General features: G+C 45.5%; 2 protein-coding genes across 2 annotated transcripts in view; one reads left to right on the forward strand and one right to left on the reverse strand.

Annotated features, from left to right (window-relative positions):
* CCNYL1 (cyclin Y like 1) overlaps positions 1-9165 on the forward strand; it is a 53566-nt gene extending 44401 nt beyond the window's left edge. The window contains exons 9-10 of the mRNA XM_019492162.2: positions 4221-4383; positions 7371-9165. Coding sequence (XP_019347707.2) covers positions 4221-4383; positions 7371-7487 — 280 coding nt within the window. The 3' untranslated portion in view covers positions 7488-9165. The remainder of the gene's footprint in view (positions 1-4220; positions 4384-7370) is intronic.
* A 4263-nt stretch (positions 9166-13428) lies between these two features.
* FZD5 (frizzled class receptor 5) lies at positions 13429-17871 on the reverse strand. The gene has a single exon (XM_006265941.4). It carries the CDS (start codon positions 17854-17856, stop codon positions 16153-16155), a length of 1704 nt encoding a protein of 567 aa, XP_006266003.2. The 5' UTR covers positions 17857-17871; the 3' UTR covers positions 13429-16152.
* Between the last annotated feature and the right edge of the window lie 5898 nt (positions 17872-23769).

The following is a 23769-nucleotide window of genomic DNA, read 5'->3' on the forward strand; positions in this document are numbered from 1 at the left end:
AGTCTCTGTCATCAGGAAGCATAGATCAGTCCTGTGGCATTTTCGTTTGAATAACCTGTGCTGTTTTGGTTTGAAGTACTTGATTGGAGCAATGTCTTGATCTAGTTTGTGCTTCTGTGGAAGCTTTACATGCTCTGAAATAGAGGTTTGGTGTCTTCCCTCCTCACCGCCCATCCCCAGTTGGTGGCATTATTGTCTAAGATTCTTTTGCTCACTTTATACTGTAATTTTAAGAATAAATGTACAGATTACTGCTCTGGTAATCTTGCTGCTTCAGCTCTCAGAAGCCTGCAATACTTGTTTGGGAAGAAGGTAGCAGCTTCAAAGATTTTAGAGAATTTTGGACATTGAGTCTGGAGGAGGGCTTTTCTGACATAAAGTATCTCTGCCGAGTGAGACAAAGGCAACTAATCTCTGTCCTAGAATATTTAGCATTCATGCGCTTCTTTTCACGTTCATATGTCTTCCATAGTACATTTTCTGGCTGCAATCTTCATAGGTTTAAAAATTAGGCCCTTTAGTTTAGAGACCATCCGTAACACAAATCAGACTCCAGATTGTGGGGCTTGGTCAGTTGACATGAATGCATCCTACCTAAAGGTGGTAGGGAAGATGTACCTTCTGCCCAAAACATCATCCCAGCCTTGTCTCGTCACCTTCTCCATTAAGTCCTAGTTCTTATGCTGAGTTGTTTGGCCAGCCTGATCTTGCCCGTCTGTTTTTGTTGTTGTTGTTTGTTGTTTTTTTTTTAATTCATATACTTATTTATCTCGAAGACTGAGGTACATCCTAAACTTAAATTTCAAGGTAGTGAACAGTTTGTGTAATGCATGAGTCCTCGGTCTGGAAAGATCTCTCACTGTCTTCCCCACTTGCCTTTTTTAAGGGTAGCAATTTAGAGACTAGCATTAAGAAACATACAGCTATCAGAAATTTTCATTACATGCTGTTAGCTAATCTTGAGTTTCTCGTGCCTCTCCATTAGTTAGTTTATGGATGTACCATAAGTACTAAGGAGGTGGTATGTGCACAGATGTTTTATGGATCTAGTAAACATCATACTGGATTTGGTGCTTCAAACAATGGTTTAAACTCTTCCAGGTGTTAACAGTTGATTGGTAGATCTGTATTTTCCATATCTTCACTAAATGTTATTCCTTCTGTTCAGGATCAAGCTAGGACTTAGTTGCACCTATCTTTTCTGCAGGATTTCACACAGGATTTTTTTTTCAAGAATACCAGAGGCTCAGTTTTCCTCCTCTTGACTTAGTTGTGCCTTATGAAAAAGAGAGTATTGAAAATGGTTGAGAGAAACCTTTTTCTAAATAAAATGCATGTCATATTTGGCACCCAAAAGCACTCCCTTGATGCTGGTTGCGAGTGCCGTTTTTGGCTTCTCCTCTAGCTATCTTTGGAACAAATCAAATTGAACTAGTGCTGAAAATATCTGCAGCCAGTCGGGTGTCTATATCATCCTGCCAAAGTCAGCTTTATAGAAACAGGAGCAGTATTTTTTTTTTTCCAGTGTTCTCCTGTGTGTAGTTGAAAGTTCTGTGAACTTACCAATGCCGTGTCCTAGAGAAATACCTTGTGCATGCAGAAGTGTTTACACCTTTTGATGAAAAGGTGTTGGTAGCTGTGTGTGTTGAAGTTCTAGAAGAAGGTTTTATTTTTTTGTTCCCTTTTTTTTTGTTCACTGCAAGAGCTGGCTTTTGCTGGACCTAGAAGATCTCTGAGCTTTGGAGTTCATGCAGAAGCATAAATCCAAGTCATTGCACTGCGTAAAATGATCTGCACCTTTAGTAAACCACTTCCAAAGCCAGAAAAACTTAATTTAGGTCCAGTTTGGTTTGACAGCATCCTTTTAATTACCAGCTTAGCTGCTGTATTTTTCAACTACTTTCCTGATGGGAGGAATCAGCATGGTAATCCTGCTGAGGGAAGTGCTTGGAAAAAAGACTTTTAAAAATTGGTCACATTCTTCTGTTGGAAACAGCTTTGTAGAAAGTGTTAAGTTGGCTATTGATGAGGGCTGTCCAACTGTCATGCAGGCGGGGGCCATGTCAGCAGGGGCCACACCAGGGTGAGCCACTGCCCCTGGAGCCACATACCCCATGGATCCTTTCCCACTCTTACACACAGATTTTGTGTTTAGACAGAGGTAAGGCTTTGTGCAGATGTAAGAAGTAGCTGTTTGTGTTGCCTGGGCTTCCTCTGCTGTCTGAACTCAGGACTATTGGGATACCCAAGATAGTGATGGATCCTTTGGTCCCTACTTACCTGGGAATGCTAACTGCAGAACTGATGAGGGGTACTTCACTTTGCTTTCAGCTTTGTGCAAACTTAAATAAAAGGAGCCACAAGAGAAGGGAAATTGCTGAAATCTTTTTTTTCCCCTTCTCTTAACTCTGCTGATGTGCTTTAATTTTACTGGATTTTAGTCTTTGGGGTCCCAGCTGCTGAACCTGGTAGGAAAATTAATTTTGGGGGGAAAGTTACAATGATCTTTATTAAGGGTCTATGAGCAAAATTTTGATGGGAAAGGTTGATGGGAGGCAATTTGATCAAAACATCAACCTTCTGCTTGTTGTCTTATGCCTCTGTTCACCCCCCACCAAAATAAAGTTTGCACCTAAGGCAGTTAAGAAAATGGCTTTCTAATTGAAAAACCAAAGGAAATTAAATTGATATTTGGAAGTCTTTATTTGTCAGAAACTTGCCTGCTTTGATGGAGTGCATCCATAATTACTAAAAAATTAACTGTGCAGCTGCTAATCCAGTGATTGCATGAAAGAGGACACATGCTGTTCATTCTTTTGGCTACATATGTTTGTAAATAAAGCACAAAACACATGGGCATTATGCTTTTGCTGGATTTTTAAACCCTATTAATAGACTTGTTAATCCTATGAAGTATTGTGTTTTTGCAGAATTAAAATGTATTAGTGTGTCAAGTACAAAAGGGGTGGTGAAGAGCATTTATTCATGGGGTAAATCAAGGCCTGATCAGCTGATCATCAAAACATTATCTGATTTACATTTCTATAGGCTTATGACCATATGAACAGGAAATTAATTTTGGCAGTAGGTTCAATGGGCCTTGAGTCCACCCTGTTAGAAACAATACAAAGCTGCCATTCACATTATGAGACTAGCCATCCAGCACAAGACACAACCTGAATGATTCCTCAGTGCATTTTTTTCCTTTCTGGTGGGTAAAACATCCATCTTAAAAGCTTCCAAAGAGCAAGAACAACTTGGCATTGAAAAATCATTACTCCAGTTTGAAAACAGTTGATTTATACAGCTGCTGAGTTTTGTGTAATTAAAGCTCCATTATCTGTGGGAACTATAGTGCTGTTCAGAGGTGGTGTTATACTGAATCATGCATCCCAGGTACCAGTTTCTACTTAAGGTTCGTTTGTAAAATTGTTTATTTTTCTGTAAAATATTTCTGGTGTACTTGACCACACTACAATAGCCCAGACCTGGCCTTTTCATGTAACAGGACACTTCCCACTTTTCTCCAGATATTTTGCCCACCACAAATAGCGAAGTGAGTCAAAACTAGAGACAGCGCCCTTTGACATAGGACTTTGTTATTCTGCCTAATGCTATTGAGGAGAAAATTCCTTCTCCCACCTAATGTCGCTTATTTATTTATTTATTGGAGATGAATCCATGTTGCTTCAAGAGGCTTTTTTCTCGGAAATAATAGCAGCAGCTCTTCATAGATCCATTTGTTGCCGTGGTGATATGCCTACTCCTTTTGTTGGTCTGCCTCTACTTCAATAAACCCCCTTCCTGTTATCAGCCTGGCAAAAATGTCTGCAAGTTCTTCAGAGCTAATAAACAGCGTACATCACTCCTTTCATCTGATGGCTGTAGTGTGGGGCCTTATGAGAGAGTGAGAATGGAGTATGAATTGTACAGCTGCACTAATGGAACTCTGAAGAATGAACCTCCTGAGTTGACGGAGCGAGTGCACAACAGTGCAATAACCTTTCTCCCCCAAGCTGAAGGTGCTGCGACTTGAAAGCTGAACCTTGTTTTGAACACTAGTGAATTAATCTACCTCTTTCTGAAAGAGAGCATATATAACGTGTGTGACTTTACAGAGTTTGCTGATTTTAAAAGTGAGCTTGAGCTCTGCTCAGTTTGACTCGTTTGAAAATGCTGAATCTTTTCTTTTTTTTTCTGGTTTCCTCCTTCCTCTTTAGGAATGAGATGGAAAGGCACTTCTTGGAGTTGTTGCAGTTTAATATCAATGTTCCTGCCAGTGTTTACGCCAAATACTACTTTGACCTTCGCTCCTTAGCAGATGACAACAACCTGAGCTTTCTATTGGAGCCTCTTAGTAAAGAGCGAGCACAGAAACTGGAGGTAATGGTCTGAGATTGTGAGCTGGGTGCCCCGTACCTGCATAGTAACTACATCTGTTGCTAATCATATTAAATAGCGATTAGCAAAACTAAAAAGCATTTAGATTGGTGCACTAGAGCTTATTCCCTTAACAAGAGTGAGCACTTTTAAACCTTTGTTGCCAAAGCAGATATTCTGAGCAGCAGGAGGAGGAGGAAGAGAAGCTACAGAAGTCTGGAAGAGTTCTTAGTTTCAAAACTGAGTATTAATTTATGGGAGTTTAGGTCAGGTAGGCTGCTTAATACTTCAGGTTTGGCTTCTTCGGTACTAGAGTCTCGGTCTCTTCCTCTTGTCACTTCTTCTTTCCAAGACACCACAAACACTTATGATCAAACCATTTTCAATTAGATCAGCTGCAGGTTTCCACAGTGCCTCCTGCACAGCTGCTGCTGGCTTAAAGGACTGGTTTTAATGCCCCTAATCAAGGTTTACTAAATTTAACATTTGGAGGTAGCAGATCACTTCAAGTGTGTGTGTAAAAAAAAAAAAAAAAAAAAAAAAAAAAAAAAAAAAAAAAAAAATCACCTTTCTAAAGAAACATCAGTCCAAATTAAATAAAGAGTACATTTTTGACAAATCCCAAATAGCCAAAGACACGAGAGTGAATGTCATGTACTGGTACTAACATAGCAGAACTTTGCTAGTTAAAAAAAAATACGCCCACCCACATGTCCCAAGCTGACTGCACAGGGGCCCTGGTACTGTTCTTCAGTATTTAAATATATTTAGTTAAAACAGGTCTTGCTTTTTACTGCACAAGTCTGTGTGAGGAATTATTTGAATTATCTTGCAGACCTGGAAACTCCAGGTGAAATTTTTGGTAGAGGCAACACCAACCTTTCTGAGCTAACTTTAAACACAGTCTGTTATATGAGTCTCTTAACAGAGACCTTGCGTCCTGTCCACCTTGTGTAGACTTTAACAAGTACTGTAGCCTCTTCCATCAAAAGAGGGGTTTGCTACATTATTTTTTTCATTTACCCACAAGACCCATGCAGCATGTTGGCTTTTTTTCTTCTTCCAGAAGCTTAGGGAGGCTCACTGAGGCTTTAAAATGATAGGCAATATGTGCCTAAACATTTTCTTACCTAAAGCTGTTGCTTTTCCGTTCTCTTTCTATCTCAGCTTTGACAAGTAAGTAGTATTAAGTCTACCAAGTGTCACTGATTTATAATGTGGTTACAGTGTAGTTCATATTCCGTAGGAAATTGTTTTTGAGTTGTTCAGTATTGAAGTAAAAATGTGTAATGTGTGGAGATGTGAGCCTCAGTTCTGTATTTCTTTGCCATGAGCTGGTGGGTGTCTCGTATTAATATTATGTCATTGAATGGTTCTCAGTATGCTGTGGCTTGCCACAGTGTTCACAATTTTGTGTGTGTGTGTATCTAAGTTTTAAATTGTGGCATGAAGCTGTAAATATTGTTTGAAAAACTTCATGTTAACCTTCCCACCCCCCCCTGCCTTTTGAGATAAAAATACAGAAGTCAGTTTGGGAGCCCATATAAAGTGAATTAGTATCCTAGTGAACTGAAAAATGACGTATACCATATGGGGGACTGAGGCTTAATATGTCAACACAGGTTTCTTTATGATTGATGTGCTAGCATTTAAAACAGGCTGGAGGTTCTGTCTGGCCTTGCAGTGGGCGCTTATGCAGCCAGTGTCTCAAAGAATGCCACTCTCAAGCCAAATGAATGCCTCCAGAAGGTTGACAGAAATAAATGTAAATAATTATTTTAAAATACACTTAGCAGTTTGTTCATGCTGAGAAGTGCTTTTCACCTTTTGAACTCTCAGCATGCCGGGCTGTTCAGAATGGGTGCTGCCTTAAAGGGAAGGCACAAGTTTTTCCTGAATGCAGGGCTCTGCAAGTTCATCTGGTGCTGGTGGTAATTATTAACAGAACGCACAGAAGGAAAAATCTGCCTCAACATACAAAATATAGTGACGTCCTTGTTCATTTGCATATGAGTGCCCCAAATGAGGGCCTGTCATATCAACTGTTTTAGAAACATGGGGAGACTGCCTCGTTGTGAAGAGCCCATAGTTCCCCCACAGATTTAGTGGCAGCCGACTGCTGGAAAATTACACCAATGCCTTAGTAGCTAAAGAAAGTTAATCAATTTTGCAATTTGTTTCAAGCAGTTGGATTACTAAATTTGTGCTACCTGTGGAAATATTAAAAACTTGCATTGAACCAGGGGACATACCATGCCCTTGGGCTCTGGGCTGTCTTCCTGTCTGTTCATAACTTCAACCAAAAATTGACTGACATCCTGGTAACAAAACCAGAAATCCTATTAAAGTTCCAATTTCTGTTCTGTATCTCCTGGTCCCAGGCAGTTGTGCCGGACTAAAAGAGCAATGACCTCTTAGCCTTTTCTTTCTGGGCCTTGTGCACATGGTCTTGTTGTTTGCACTTCGGCATTAGAAACCTGTAGACCAGGCCCATCTGTTTAGATGCAGTTTTGAATACACTTGAGTTGGATTCAAGGTTTCCATTAGATTGTGAAAAGGCAGGCATAAGATTGAAGTTGTTTAGAGGGTACACCATCTTAAAAGTCTCGAACTGCTGTGACTAAAACTGATGCTTGTAAAGGGGGGGAGAGATCTAAGAGATGCCGTCTTACTCTAGAAGGCCCTTAATTATTTTACCTCAATTTAAAGTTTCTGTTGGCACACCTGAGGCATCACAACTGCTTGGTCAAGAGCTTTGTCACTGTATCAGCTTTCTAATATCTGAGCGCTGCTGATTTGAGAAGCAAGGATTTCTTAGGGTTCTCTCTTTTATTGGACCAACTATGTACATAGTTTTATGTACAATAAAAGAGATGACCCTAAGAAATCCTGGCCCCTCATAATTTCTGGACTGTCACGGCTACAACATTACTCTTACGCTACCTGCTTCTTATTTGTGCATTTATTTGGTATTTGAATGTCTTTTCCAGGCTATCTCCAGACTGTGTGAGGACAAATACAAAGACTTGTCAAAAGCTGCTATGAGACGATCTTTCAGTGCTGATAATTTAGTTGGTATTCGCCGTTCTAATGCCATCCTCTCCTGAGGAGAGAGAGAGAGAGAGAGAAAAGAGTGCAGCACCGTGAAGCCAGCATCCACATGAAATGAGGAATACCACCACTCCATGCATACAAGCCAGCAGTGATGGTGTCTTCCAGCAATGGGAGGATGGGTAAAACTAGCCAAGGGACCCCAGGGCTTGAAGAGTGTATTCCATGCAGCAAATGGGACCTTGTCAGATCAGCACTCTCCTCCTTTTAATGTATCCAGAGGTGCAAAAACCAGCTTCCCTTCCCCCACAGATGTTTGCTTACTGTGTAGGCCTATAGCTGTGAACTATGAATTTTTAATAATGAGTAGTTTTAAATTTTAGAATTTAAACACTAACCACGTGACGATAGTTACAATGTTCTTCCCTTTTCTCCTGTTGTCCAGAACACCGCTGCATTTGCCTTTCAAGGCTGATGTGGTGCTAACAAAGAAAAAAAATACATACCTGGGATTCTAACAAAGTATACAGCCACTCTGGAGCTGAAACTGTAGCAAAGATCAGTGTCCAAGGGTTTCTCCTGGTTTTGCTACTAAAAAGCTGCTTCTGCTATTGGAGATCAGTTCTAAGCCAAGAAGCCACTGAGCAAGATGCAGGTCTAACTGCACCACCAGTGTCGCTCCAGGAGAGATTGTCAAAGGATTGTGAATGTTTGGCTTGGGAGCAGAGAAATGTTTTTTACATATTGATTGTTAAAATACATAGGGTCCATGCTGCATTTCTTGTGAACTATGGTGCTTCTCACTTTCTAATACTTTTATTATTGCTCTGGAAGATACGCAGTTTGGTTTGGTTTTTTTTGAAGATCCGAATGAGAGGGGGGTTTTGTGTTTTTTAAATTGGAAACTGGCATTGTCCCAAACAGTTTAGCAAGCCAGTAATGAATAGATGGTATACTGCATGCACCTCTGAATTTCACTACAGATTCTTACAAGGTTGACAAGTGAGATGCATTGTGCATCTGCTTGTGCTCCCCTTGACTTCTGCTTCCAGGCAAGGGTTTGCATTCATGATGTGACAGTAGTGAGTTTTGAGGATCTTGAATTGACTGACAGAGGTAGACAGCTATTTTCAATTTAGTAATAAGATATTTTTCACATTACTTGCAGAAAACCCAAATGCGTATCTTATCAAATTTTTTTTTGAGAAGTGAACTTTAGTTTGTGCAACTCTGCTGCTCTTCAGAATTGAGTTGACACTTTCACTGAGAATTTGGGGTGGAGTTTACTTTCAAGCTTTGAAATTCTGAACTCTAAACAGAATAAGTATTAATAAGCTCTTCCTGTTATAAATCCTAGTATACCTTCCCCTCCTGGATGTAAATTGATTCTAGGCATTTTGTCCTAGGAACAAATCTCACTCAGTATGGCACATTTGTGCCACCTCACTTCCAGCCAGGGTCCAGAAAGCTATGCTTAATACCAAGCCCATATGCCTTTGAGAGTAAGGGGCTCCTGAGTGTAACAGTCAGTTTGGCAGCACTCAAATTATTTAAATGCAACACGTAGTATTCTGAAGTTTGCAAATCTGCCAGTCCCTAGTCCACGATCTATGGAACTTGGAGCTTCAGGTATTGATCATAATTCAATTTTGAAAATAATGCTACATCTTCAGGTGGTTTTTCTTTCTCATATTTGTATTAAAAGAAAAGCTAATAAACTCTATTTTAATTAAAGTTAAAGGGAGTTAGTGTGTTCTGTACTTTTACATGACTTTCTTCTCAAAATGCTTTCTAAGCAAGTTCGAGAACAGGAATTGGGTACTTTGGAATCTTACTAAATGTTAGTAGTTTGTTCTAATCCATCCCCAGTCGCAGCTGACTAGCATTGTCATTTTACCAGGTTTATCTTCAAATATGTCTTAGTAGCCAATAAAGAGTATTATTTGGAGACCTTGAACAGCTTTGTGTACTAGAGGAGGTGAGGGGGTGCGAGCTGAAGGAAAAGTATTACTTTAAATGGACACTTCTGTGATTCGAGATCTTATTTAGATTTAAAATCTGAACAAAACTGTTCAAACAACTGATCAGGACTAATAATGTTCCCTTGCACTTAAATTCGTTCAAATTCTTTCTAGAGGTGATTTTGATGCACGGTGTTGTGCTAGTCCCCTTTATGAATCTACTTTGGAACAAAGTTAGTTTCTGTATCTTTAAATCCCTGACTCTGAGTGAACTGTAACCCATTTCTTACAAGTCTGTGGCTGTTGGCTAATACCCTGAAGCCTGGTTTTGAACTTTCTGGTTTATGTGAGGTGACTATCAATGTTCTTTTCCTGGGCTGCTTATTTTGCTAATTGAGATATAGCTTTCATGAAGCTTCCGGTCTTTTATAAGAAAAGGACCACCTGTGGCAGTCATTCACCTCTTTGCCGGATAAAATAATGGAAACTGGAATAGTCATGTTAAGTATTTCATAATTCTGCTTGTAGATGCATGACTTCTTGACAGCCTGGACTGTGCTTCTACTTGTAAAATCACAAGACAGCCTGATATGAGGTGATCTGAACCTGCTTTCCTAGAGGATGTGCTACCAACTGTTGCCTGTGTTCAGCTAGTGTAGTTGCCTACAAGAAGCTTAGGAGTGTATCAGACTTACCAAAGCTGATTGACATCAGGAAGTACTTTGATCTAGGGCATTGTAAGGTACCAAGAATTGCTGCTTAAAGCAATGCAGCATGCAGTGTGCGGTGCTGCAACATTGTAGCACATCTGAGACCCCTTTTGTGACAAAACAGACAAAAGATTAAAATGTTAAAATAGTTTGTTACTTTCATAAACTATTTAATTATCAGTGCATTACTCTCTTTAGCCAACTTGAAAGCATTGTTCTTTCAGGTTGTATTTGCCATACTGTAGATGCTCCCTTTCCCTCCCTCACCCAAAAAAAAGTCCGCCGTGTTTCCTTTGGACCTTAGTAACCAAGCAGTGCAGGTGCAATTTGGTTCTGTAAAAATTATCTTGTGTGTGAATTCAGTGTCATAAGAGAGAGGGTATAAGTTTATACAACTTTTTTCTTTCAGCAGTTTCTCTGCATCTGTTTCAACTGAGCATTCCAGTCTCTTTCATTTAGCCGGAGAGACAACCATATTTCAGATGATTGGATCTCCTGACCCGTTGTTGGATATTTTGGTATTTTAAAGGTTACCAAAAACAGTTGAAATGGAAATAAGGTGTGATCTTTATGTTGCTTCCTGATGTAAAATGGCCTGGGATAGATTTCCCAGCCTAATTTTTATAAGACTATTCTGTGGTTAATGGGAGAAATAGGATGATGCTGTAACAAGGCTGTAGCCAGAGCATCTTAAGGCATTTTGGTCAATTCAGCAGTTAAGTAGTAGGAAGAAACTAAAGACACTGACGCATCTTAAGTAGAAATTTGGTTCCTGTTCAGTGGTGCCTCCTTCCACCCAGTAACAAGAAAGGCAAAACTAGAAATCTGCTCTTGAGAACTGGTTTATTAATTTTTTTGTATCTTTAACGTCAAATAACAAAAAGGTAAAAATGATGTTGCATCCATTGAAAGGGTAGAGAGCCCTGCCTGGTATGTACTTCAGGGGAATGTCTTCCATGTGCTTCTTCTAGATGTGCCCAAAAATGGGTTCCCCTCCATCATTCATTGCTCCTTGGACGGTGAATAGCAACCACTTTGGTTTCCAAACCACAAGCTTGAAAGGAAATTTTATTCAAAGCCATGGTTTGGAAATACCCTCTGTTTTTAAATGTTACTGTTCCTGAATAGACAAGTTTATCTTTCCTTACCTCCTTTGCAGGCTGTAACGTGCACTGGGTAAAGTTTAACTAAATGCTGAAATCAACAGTTGTATACTTTGATTTGTATCGAGATGTGCTATGAGTCAACTTCTAGTCCTAACTATGGCAGCAGCACTCATTAGCTGGCAGCAAGCTGCCCAGGTATGTGCTGGCCTCATTGCAGGCTATCTAGAGTAAACACAACACCTGTCCACAAGTAGGTGGGGTGGGGTGGAGATCAATACCATGCCAACCATTCATTGATATGATGCTAGTTGAATCCAGAGGGCACAAACTTGCTACAAGTACAGTCCTTTTCCTGTGTATACAAAGAACTGTGTTTAGTTTCTAAGGCAATTCCATATGAGAACTACTTTAAAAGTGGCTTTTGCAGGTAAAGGGACATGATCTTGATATTTACTCCATCCTTAAAGTGCATCTTTTCTGGGTGAGAATAGGAATGTTAAGAACCAAGTGGGCAGTTCTGGACAGAAATGCAACTGAGGGGGGAGCTCAAGTGCAATACGTTTACTCTTTAGTAAATGGGGACACAACCAAGCCATGCCAAGCAGGGCTGTCTAAAGCAGCTGCTATAACATACAGCATGGGTCATGACAGCTCTCAAGTCTGTGACTGGTGCAATGCAAGGGAAGGGAAAAAAGCAATTTGCCAAGATGAACCTGAATAAATACAGTGATGGGTGGCAAACACAGTGGCAAACAGGGAGCACTTAATCGTGGCACAGAACTTTCCAATACTGTCTACCCCATATGATCAGCACCTTACTACTTACAAGAAGCAGTTTCCATGCTGGTCACTAACTCTGGGTCCAGTTCTTGGCACCTGGAGACTTTTCAGTCTCTTAATACAGGCTCTAATGCTGTGTGAGCAGTTTGAGACCTCCAAGTCCCGAGCAGGGTAACTGTTCTAATCCTTCCCTTTAATGCAGACAGCAAGCATTTAAAAGGAACCAAGGGCACGCTGTCACTTCCTATATTGTAAAGACTCTGTCCTGAGAGATGCTGCTTGCCCTCTATCCCCAGTGGGAGTTGTGGCTCTTGGCACATGATACGATCAGACTCTTTGCCAGTGAGCCATACTGAGGCTGAAGGGGGATGGATAACCATGGGCTGGGGCCTCGGAACCATGTTGGGTCAGTGTGTCTGTTGGTTCTACTTTCTGTCCTAGATAAATCTTGCCAACTTGTTAAACGTGTAGGCACCAGCTTGATGGATCTAGATAATCACAAGTGAGTATGTTTTAGCCCCTTGCCTCCCTATTTAAAATGTGTTTCCTACATGCTGGGGTAGTTTCACACTTTGAATCTTTTGGAATATTTGAAGCTTCCTTCAAGCTTTGGAAAATGTTCAGGCTTTGTATCTGCAAGCTGCCAGGAATGGGCCTGAGACTACAGAGTACCCTAACCCAGTTGCCTGAGATCTGTCAGGCTGGTAAGTATCAGAGGGCTGTTCTGCAGCTCTTTGTCTGGTGATAAGGCGAGCCTGTTCCAAATTGTTTTAGGGCCCACATACAGATGGTGGACTGTGATTTTGCACGTCAGCCTCCTTCATTCTATGGGTGCAGTTACAGATACAAGCCCAGGGCAACGGATTTGCTTCACAGTAGCTTCTGTTCTACCTATTACTTTAAAATGTTGTCTGTTTATTTTTTAAAATCAGATTAGCCCTGAGTTTCCCCATGGCCTGTTTCTATTACACTTTTCCTACAAGGATCTGTACCACTTCTTGTTTCCTTCTGGGGACTATGCAGTGTCATGAGCTTGGAAAAGGACCCACTTGACTAAACGATGCGCCCATATTCTACACAAGGGATGCATCTACATGAGATGCTTCAAGCGCAATAGGCTAATTCAACTGCATTAGCACAGTGGGTAAACCTGGTGCTAATGCACAGTAGAATAATAGTCAACTGCACATTAGCATCACCAAAAAAAAGTGTGCACTGGCACTAATGCACAGTAGTGCCAATTATGGCGCATTAAGGTAGTACCTTTAAGTATTAAGGTAGTACCTGTAATTACGGGTACTACCTTATGTCCTGTAATTACAGTGCATGAATGAACATGTAGATGCAGCTAACCAGCCCTTTCTAATAGACTTACAGCTACTCCCGGCAGTGGAGGGAAGGCAGTAGGAAAGAGAGAAAACACACGTTCAGCCAGAGTGGTCTCATTTCCCCCCTTATTTTTATTTTGCTCTACCAGGATTAGGAACAAAGAGACAAACAAAAATAGACATTTCTTTGTTTTCTCATAAATAACTAATCTTCATACTTTTTCTTTGAATAAAATTTCATTTTCTTCAACTGTTCACAAAATATAATACATAGTTGTTTGTTTGTTTGTTTTTTTAAAGTTGAGCAGTGTCAGCAATAGAAGTAGCTGAGGACTCAACACCTTGCCTATGCTATTATACAGGGCACAAAATAGCTGCTCTTTTCTACTTCCTTTTCTGTTGCGGTGGTTTGCGGTGTGACAGGCTACAATTCTGAGGAACCTAGAATCCAGCCCCAAATGCAGTGTTTTGGCTTTTTTGACTGCTTGCATTACCAACCTGTCATTGGACCAGAGCTGAAATCATACTTGTTTCCCTTCCCACCCCCAGTAGAGTTGGCAGTTTGTAGCTGATGATGGGTTTTTAAAGGTTAGGCAGGGCCAGTTATACACACACATGGAAAGAGTGAACTTTTGACATGATTTTGTTCATTTATTGCATGAGGTGTGCTGAGCTGTATCTACAAAAGGCACTAAAGAGAGATGAGTATTCCTAGAGGGGGATGCAGTCAGTGTAACGTTATTTAACGCCCTGGACTATATGACACTACTGCTTAGTGGATCTGTGCCAAAGCCGCCTCATTGACTACACCAGTATCAAACCCGTATCAAAGTTCACAAAATCTGTCCTATTTACAAAATGGATCCAATACTACAAGTATATACAGTTTGTAACAGAGCCTGGTGAAGTTCAGCCAGGGAGAAATACTATAGCATGCTGGACTAAATGAAGCCTGTCACAAAGCTACTGGGAGCCTCTGTTATTGAGGAGCAGATGACAATGGCGGTGAGCTAAGTTACCTGGCTGCCTGTTCAGACTCTCTCATTTGTGTGCATGCACACACCCACAAGCAAGGTGTGGCGATCCTTTGGGTACTGCCACCATGGTTCACCTCCCCTGCTTTTTTCCTCAAAGTGAGGTGGCAGCTTTTAAGTTCTGCAGTCCCTTTGGGAGGGGGATGGGTTGCCCGAGCAGTTGTTCTCTAATGTCCTGTGTTGGGGTGATCACCTGAGGTAGTATAGACAGACCTAAACTGAGTTCTGAGGGGATATGCACAGGTTGAGTATGGAGAGAGATCCTAGCTTTTTCTGAGCTTTTGCCACCTTGCCACAGCTCCTTTTGTTGGGCACAGAAGTGAAAAGGCCTCTACTCAGAGTTGTAGTTTAAGAAAGGACACTACTTTGACAGGTCCCCACGTGCAGGGCTTGCCTAAGTGCGGTGCGGCCAGTATTGCACGTGTCTCTCTGGCAAATGACCCACCCACAAGCTGCTTGCTCTATTTGCTTGGTTATTACCATAGCACTTGATGCTGTGTCATGTAGGCAAGTGATACCCCCTCTTATGCAAGATGCGCATATAACCTGGAGCCTAATAACTTGTAAACGGCCTCTGGCTGCCGACAACAGCCACCAGGGAGTAGCCTCAGGTAAGTCTCTTCAGCATTTACCCTGGGTAGTGAGAGATGCTGGCCACTGCAAAACAGGGAGGTTTAAGAGGGGAAGGGATAGTGCTGTCCTGGGGTGCTGGAGCGGGAGTGCTACAGCAGCCCACAGCACAGCCTTTGCAGGTGCAGGAAAGCGACCAGGGCCAGGCCCAGGAAAGCAGTCCCATGCATTTATGTCCTGCTGCTTTTTTCCTTGGGCTTTACAGATCCCCTCAGCTCCTTTCCTCCTGAGTCACCCTGTGTTTCCCTGCGGACCCGTTTTCTACAGCAAAGAGGGCATGTAACGTCTGCACTCCCGCCCTGCTCTGCCCCTCCCTTCCCCTCCTGTTCAGACTTTTCCTCCCTTCCCCAGACAGGAGAGAAAATGACAAATCCTGTTCAGACAGCACCTCCCTGGCCCTCTTTCCACTTCCAGGGAGTGCAGGATGGAGCTGCCAGGCTGCCCCTTCCTGGGTGGGTCCCCACTAGCATGACCAGCCCTTTGGGAAGCTGTGAGATCCCAGATCAGCCCAGGGAGAGACCTGGGAGCAGGGGCAAAAAACCCAACAACAATGCAAGCAGCTCTGGGTGGGCAGCAGGAGCACAGCTCTGATGAGGGACAGGGCTGGCTAACAGCATATGGGCTGAGAGAGGTAGTTAGCTGCGTCAGTCCAAAGGCAGGGCAGTGGTGGCTACAGACCAAGAGCGTCTGCTAGCACAGCTAATGCCTCTCGGGGAGGGGAAGTGCCCTCAGGGGGGGGAAGAGTGGTGCTACCACCCCTGGGGCAGCAGTGAGGCTGGGGGAGGTGCAAAACAAGAACCAACCTGGATAAAGTAAAAGCCTACCAGCTCTGCTCCCCCTCCATCTAGTGCCCGCACAGAAAGAGCCTTGCATCCCTCCTGTCCCTCAGCCACGTGCACAGGCCAAGCTCCTCCGGCTACCTCTGGGACACCCCAGCACAGCCCACAGGGGCAGTTGAGGTGAGTGCTCAAGTGTGAGACGCTCCCGCTGCAGGGAGGGGAGCGAGCAGCCCAAAGGGATTGCCACTGGCAGGAGGCAGCCAGGGCTGGGGATACGCATAGGCATCCCCAGGGAGGGAGGCGGGTGCAGCCCTGGGCAGACCCCACCGTGCTGCCCGCGCCACCCCTGCCCTCCCGGCCTTGCTAAGCAGCAGGTGCCCCAGTGCCAGTGGCTCACACATGCGACAAGGGCACCTGCTTGTGGTAGGCAGCGCCCGCCCTGGCTGCCAGTGCTCTGCTGTCCAGGGTGGCCCCAGCGGGCTTGGTGCTGCGGCAACACTGCCCTGAGAAGCGACGCCAGGACTCCAGCGTCTTCCCCGACCAGATCCAGACGCCGGACGTGATGCCCACAGCCAGGCCCATGAAGTACTTGAGCATGAAGACAGCATAGTCAGGCTTGGCAGGTGGTGGCTCGCCAGGGCAGGCGCAGGCATGGGCGCGCTCCCACCGCTCCCGTGAGTGCTGTTCATAGACGTGGCAGGCCACGACGGCAGCGGCGGGCACGGTGTAGAGCAGGCTGAAGACGCCAATGCGAATCATGAGTTTCTCCAGCTTGTCCGTCTTGGTGCCACCCTGCTTGATCACGCTGCGGATGCGGAAGAGCGACACGAAGCCGGCCAGCAGGAAGAGACTGCCGGTGAGCAGGTAAAGCACGAGGGGCGCCAGCACAAAGCCGCGCAGGTTGTCCACGCTCTGGTTGCCCACGTAGCAGATGCCGGCCACTGGGTCGCCATCCACTGAGCCCAGTGCCAGTACGGCGATGGCCTTGGCGCTGGGCAGCAGCCAGGCAGCCAGGTGGAAGTAGGGCGAGTAGCTGGCGATGGCCTCGTTGCCCCACTTCATGCCGGCCGCCAGGAACCAGGTGAGCGAGAGGATGACCCACCAGATGGAGCTGGCCATGCCAAAGAAGTAGACGAGCAGGAAGACCAGCGTGCAGAGCGCGGGGCCCGTGGTCTCGTAGTGCACGTGGCGCGAGTCGGCGCTGCAGGCCACGCGGGCATGCCCAGCCACCAGGCGCACCAGGTAGCCGGCCGACACCAGCAGGTAGCAGGCGGACAGGAAGATGATGGGGCGCTCGGGGTACTGGAAGCGCTCCATGTCGATGAGGAAGGTGGCCACGGTGGCGGCGGTGGAGAGGAAGCAGAGGATGGCCCAGAGCCCGATCCAGAAGGCGGCGAAGGTGCGCTCGTCGGCGCTGAAGTAGGGCTGGAAGCAGGGCACGGCGCAGTTGGGCACCTGCCCGGCACGGGCGCGGTTGTAGAGCGGGTGTGACTCGGGCGCGATGGGCACGAAGGGCTCCCGGCAGCGGCAGGCGCGGGCGCAGGGCTCGGGCAGCACGGGCTCGGGCGGCGTGGGCTGCACGAAGAAGGGCGGCAGCGTGGTGGCCTCGCTGCGGTTGTAGCCCATGCACAGCGCCTCCGAGTCGCCCAGCACGGGCAGGCGCTCGCAGCTCATGCGCTCGGGCCAGGCGAAGCCGTACTGCCGCATGAGCGGCGAGCAGCCCGCCTTGGCGCGCTCGCACACGGAGCGGCAGGGCGGCAGCGGCTTGCTGTAGTCCGGCAGGCAGATGGGCGTGTAGACGCTGCACAGGAAGAAGCGCAGGTCCGGCGAGCACTGGATCTCCACCAGCGGCCAGAACTGGTGCACCTCCAGCCCCGCCTCGTCCTGCGTGTCGTGGTTGAACTGGTTGGGCATGTAGGTCAGGTTGTAGCCGATGCCCTTGCACATGGGCACCGTGATCTCCTGGCACACCGGCGCCTTGGACGCGCCCGCCGCTCGCCCGGCCAGCGCCGCCAGCAGCGCCAGCACCAGGCTCCGCGCCCCGCCGCCCATGCCCCCGGCCCGGCTCTGGCTCCGGCTCCGGCTCCGGCTCCTCATGGCAGCCCGCCGCCCCGCGCCCGCCGCATGGCCCCGCGGGGCGCCCACAGCCGGCCCCGAGCCGCCCGCCGGGGCCGCCGCTGCCGCGGGCCGAGTGCGGGCAGCGCCGCCACCTGCGCTCTAATGCCGCCCCCGCCCTCGCCCACCCCCGGCGCCGCCCCCGGCGCCGCCCCCCGCCCCGCCCACCCCTCCGGCTCCTGGTGGCGCTGGGGCAGCGGCCCGCGTTGGGACCCGCGGAGCCGGAGCCGGAGCCGGAGCGCGGGGCGAGCGGGGTGGGGGCGGCGGCCCCGGGGGTCGCTGCCCAGCGCCGCGCCCTTCCTCGTGCCTTGTCGTTTGGTTGCTTGGTCCCTCCTGGGTGCTGGTAGCCGCCCGCGGGCGCACGGCTGCTGTCCCGGCACAGGAAGGGTGTGCCAATACTGCAGCCCGGCGGGGCAGAAGGGCAGCGCCCGCTCCGCGCCGTCCAGCCCGGTGGTGCCGCCTGGTTTCTTAGCCATTTCCTTGAAATATCTGCTCGGGAACAGCATGGCCAGCTGCCTTTGCTCTCTGCCTCTGCTGTGAAACACAGTGCCCTCCCAAGGAGCGGGAGGGACGCTTTTGGAAACCCTTTTCTTCAACTCTCTCTCCCCCCCACATTTTATCACTGCCCCCCCAACTCGCTGGTACCTTTGCCTGCCTCCGCCTGCCTGCCTCTTGCTCAGCAGCAGTCTGTGGCCTGACTGACACCTTCATCACACCTTCTTTCATAAAAAGTACTGAACAGCTCTCAGTTTAGCTTATGCATCAGAAGGGGAGTTATCAGTGCCTGACAGGGCCATGGATTACCGCTGGAAGGGCAGCCTGGCCCTCCCAGGAAGGGGAAAGACTGTTGCCTTTTCTCCTTTATCCACTCCCTGCTCTCTCCACATCCTACCCCCAGAGGGGCGATGCTTTTGTTCTGCTCTTGCTGTTAACTTTGCCCCTTTACCCACTGAACGGAGTGGTAATTTGGGGGATGATGGGGGGTGTTATGACATCCAGTAATGGGAGTCAAGATTTGGCCTTTCTTGGGGGTGAGCTGATCGTAAGCATAATAAGCAGTGAGCAAGTCCCAGTGTTTTGCAGTGTGGAGGAAAAGTCTTTTCTTTGTGAAAATGAATGGGGAGTGTAGAAGTGACTCTGTCTTAATACCTGAACACTTCTCCTAGGAAGGAAACTGGAGCAATCCAGCTACCATTCAATGTCCAGGCTACTAGTTCAACAGCAGAGTGATTTGGGGGGCTGGGTTTAAGCAAGGAAGATGGGGTGTACAGCTGCAATATCATCATAAAAGCCCCAACTAGGTCAGTCTTTGGACCCCTTCTGGGGTCTAATAACTACACAGAGCAGGCTACAAACTATCAGGATTTGTATCCATCCCCTTGATTAATTATTTCACAGCAGTAGCAAGCACCTATTTCCTTTCACATTCTGCTAACCCCTCTACAATAAACCAGAAAGAACTGTGGCAGGAACCCCGTAGCAACAGCAATATAACCCCTCTCCAGCATCTTGGTTACAAAGTGGTCTGTGCAATTGCAGCCACAGGGTATCCTTATGCCCTATGTCCCTGCAAGCAGACCCTCTTTGTTCAAGGTGTTGATCATGCTGCATTCCCCATTTCAGCAGGGTGCTAGACCACTGCAGACAGAGATGTCTTAGGAGTGAGTCTGCTGTTGACACCTTGGGGAGGCTAAAAGTGTTTGGGGAACTTGTCTTCTTGTCACTGGCACATCATCCTATCCTCAATCTGTCCCACTAGAACTAATGGCAAAGCTTCCACTGACCTGAATAGTAACTGGATTGTTCCACAGTGGGCATAACTAACTACATGTCAATTAATCGGCCTGAATTTTCTGCACAGAAAATTCAGGTTAATTAAAGTGCCCTTGGACATGCATCTGAACATGCGTCCGTTGGAAACAAAATTGCTCCCAACAGGAGCAGTTCAGTCCAGGGCAGGTTCTGCCCTGCTTTGCCCCCTTGCAGCATCCAGAGAGAGCTTCAGGCTCCCCCAGCTGCCAGCAAACAAAGCATTAGACTAATTGGTATTAGCAAACAAAGCATTAGACTAATTTAATGCACAGTTATTGATGCACACATGTAGATGGTGATGCTTTACTGCACATTAGAGTAGTCTAATGCACAGTAATGTGTCTTGTGGAGACACACTCAGTGTTTCCTTCCTAGAAGAGGGGTTAGGGTATTACAACAAGTTTGCTTGTACAATTGCCATTCATTTTCCCAAAGAAAAGACGACTTTTCCTCCACACTGCAAAACACTGGGACTCGCTGCTTGTTATCCTTGAGACCAGCTCACCCCAAAGAAAGGCCAAATCCTGACTCCCATTACTGGCTGTCACAACACCCTCCCATTATTACAGCATTCCAGGCTTGGGCCTCACTCTGAATGCTTTGCTTTTGTCTGACTAGTAACAGAGAAAAACTCTTACTCCCACTGAGTGACGTGCAACAGTTTCTTCACAGTCTCAGTACAAACATGGGAGAGCAATGATGGCAGGAGCCTGTCCTTGGTGGGGTTGCCACAGAAAAATACCATAGCCAATACAGAGCAGGCTGAGCAGCCCCTGAGTGATGACTTTCATTTGAATCGCCCAGCTCACAGAATGGCATGAGGAAACAAGGAAGTCATTGAAGTTTATCAAACAATAACCAGCTCCTGGTTCATCCCATCCCCTCTAGTCTACAGCATCCTACATAGAGTAAACACAGTTATGGTATTTATGAGAGGCCTATCACCTAGGAAACTCAGGCTCTGAATCTGCAAACACTTGTCTACACACCAGTTCTCACCCCAGCTTTGCTAAAATGGGATTTTAAATTGATTGCTCGGAAGCAGTGCAAGACTCCAGTGGAGACTTCTAAATTGATTTAACCCTGGTTTCTATTTACTAGATTAAACTGAAGCAAAAGAAGCCTGATTAAAACAAATTTAAGACTGTTTACATGGTGGTTTGCATTAATTAAATCAATTAAAACCCCACACCTTTGGTTAAACCCTGGAAATGTGAATGTCAACAAGGGCATGAAGCAGAGCTTAACTTTATACAGCTGTAGCTGTCCCATTAACTTTGAAAGAACGCTCCTGAAAATCAGCTTCAAAGCATACCAAACTATTTAATGGTCCAGGTCCTGAACACTGAGGAGATGACATAACAATGGGATTTGTTTGTTGCTTTACTCTCTCTTGCATAGATACAAAATTACTGTTTTAAAAATCTGCTCACCATTATTTGAGCTGTTGATGTCCAGGAAGTAGACTAGACAACCTATTGGGTAGTTCAATCTCTTTCAAACTCTCTGATGCTTATGGAAATGTTGTATAGTATTTAATACGAATGAGACCAATCTGGTTCCACAGATTTTTGAAAAAAAATAGCCTAGCCTTTCTGGAGAGTTTTTAAACCCACTGACAGAGATTAGAGAGAATTAGGGATTTATTAATTCTGTAGAGTTAATCTTTACATAGAGGGACAGTCTCTGTTGAGTTTTATAATGGGATACTATGGTTACTTCCTGTTTTAGCCACTTGAAACTGCCAAAAATGAATGCATTTCTTTTTCATCAGTATGGTTAAGCTGATATGGCACCTGTGGTGTAAATGCCAAGTTGCTGACAGTAGATCAGATTATGGGGAAAAAAAAGCAGTATTCTTTTCAAAAAATATTAGTCTCTTTTTTGGTTGAATAATGTCTACTCCTGTCTGAGAAATTAAAAACTATGTTGTCACATGTCCATGCATTTGTCCCTCTGTATCCACTGGTTGTCTCTTCTTGCGGATATTCACTTTGCAGACAGGGAAGAGTCTTTGTTTTGTTTGTCTAGCACCTGGCACAAAAGATTTCTACATGCTCTTGCAATAGAAATAAGCTAGCAAAACCTTACTCCCATCAGGTTAATACATCCATGGATAAGGACTACTTGTGGTTTTGCAGGATCATAACAAATACACCAAAGCCAAATTAGGCATAGATTTGTAGGAAAAGAGATGAAGATGAAACAGTAGATAATGATGAGCCAGGATGTTTCCAAGAAAATGGATTCATTCACAGTTTCATAGAATTGAAGGTACCTCTTGATCCAGTCTGGTCTGCCTGTGTCTTAGGCCATCCCATTTCACCCAGTTACCCATGGGCTGAGACCAATAACTTGAGTTTGGCAAAAGCCTGTCCTCCAGAAAGGCATCTGCTCTCGACCTACAGACATAAAGCAAGGGTGAATTCACAGTTTGTTTCAACAGTTGGTCGGAGCTAGCCCATTTTGTGTATTTTTGACTATTTTATCAGTAAATGCATGAATTAAATTAATAAAATTTACCTGGATACCTGAATTAAATTACACACCAGGTAAGGGGCTATAATACATTCACAGTGAGTCCTGAGGACTCTCATGGCTCACTTTTATTCACTTCCAGACTGAACCATCAGCTGCAGAGGTAAGAGGTGTGCCCGCTGCTCTGGGTGTTTGCACACCCGAACAGTTATTTGCATGTGGAAGGAATCAGGACCCTGGGCAAGCAAAGGTGCAGCTCTGGGATGCAGCTCTCAGGTGCAATAACTGCCTGCCTGTGCAGACACATGCATCTGTTGCGTCCCAAACTGAAAATGTTATCTCTTGTTTTGCATGGGTTTGTAGAAAAAGGATTTCTCCAGTCTCATGTATAGAGAGTCATTGTTGCCATTTATCTGTATAGAAAAACCTTTCCCTATTAAGTCCTCCTTGACTGTCTCTCAGGAGCCTGATAGTTCTGTTTCCCTTATTTTGTGAGGGGGAAAAAAAAACCTGCCCAGTGGCTAAACTTGCAGCTCCAGATGACACCTGGTAACATCAGCAGTCCCCTCAGGGCTAATCCCAGCAGAACTGCTCGGGTATTTAGCATAACAGTGGGAGACAGCCCTGCATCTTTCTAACTACACAAAGCCTGTCAGAGCAATGGGAGTGGAGGAAGAGGTGCTAATCGCCTTCAATGTGCAGCACTTAGCACCTACTTGGTAGGTGCTAAGTGTTGTGAATTACCATGGGGCCTGCTTGTGATGGGAACAGAAGGAGCTGTGAAAGCACACTGAAAGGCATTGAGGACTTTGGTTTCACTTCATTAGCAGCAGTTTCTAATCTGTATATTTTTACCCCTGCACACTGTCTACACTAATCCTCCAAAAGCTGAGAGGGTTCTTCAAAGATGCCAGTGCAGACAGAGTGTAAATGGGGGCCCTGACAGGTCTATTTATTCCAGAATAGTTACAAGTATCTAGTAAAAAGGAATCCATCCTAGATCCTCAGATGAACCTGCAGTTTCCTTGACTCCAGAACAGAAGCACTTTAATGTCTGCATGGAAAAGTTATTCCAGGCTAAGTCTTCCAGTATAATATAGCTATTCTGAAATAACTGTGTCAATCAATAGCTCTTTTTGATGCAGAGCTAGGGATTAGGAAGAAGGTAGGAGTAGGGTTGGGGATAAAGGGTTTGGGCGGGTGCAAGGAGTGGCAATTACTATGGATGGATGGCAGGGGAAAGAATGAAGGGGAGGAAAAGGGATTGGACTAGCTGGGGATTAGTGGGGGTAAAGAGGATTAGACTCTGTCAAGTCTTCACTTCTTCCCTTCCATTTAAAACTGCTGTCCCCACCACTCATCTTTCCTTGTCCAGGAGTACATGGGGGGAAAAAACCTCTTTGCAGGGGCAAGAAGTGGCAAGGAAAGTGGTGGGGAAGGGTGAACTACTGATTGGTGTGCAGGGCATAAAACGTACTTGTGTGTGTGGTGGATGGGAATAACAGAAGAACTGGAGAGTCTGAATTTTGGGAGGTATTGGAATTGTGTGAGGAAGAGTGGGGTGGAAAAGAGGTGATCGGAGCTATATAGCAGGGGGAATGATGG

Source organism: Alligator mississippiensis, chromosome 4 (genome assembly GCF_030867095.1).
Source record: "Alligator mississippiensis isolate rAllMis1 chromosome 4, rAllMis1, whole genome shotgun sequence".
Taxonomy (NCBI): domain Eukaryota; kingdom Metazoa; phylum Chordata; order Crocodylia; family Alligatoridae; genus Alligator; species Alligator mississippiensis.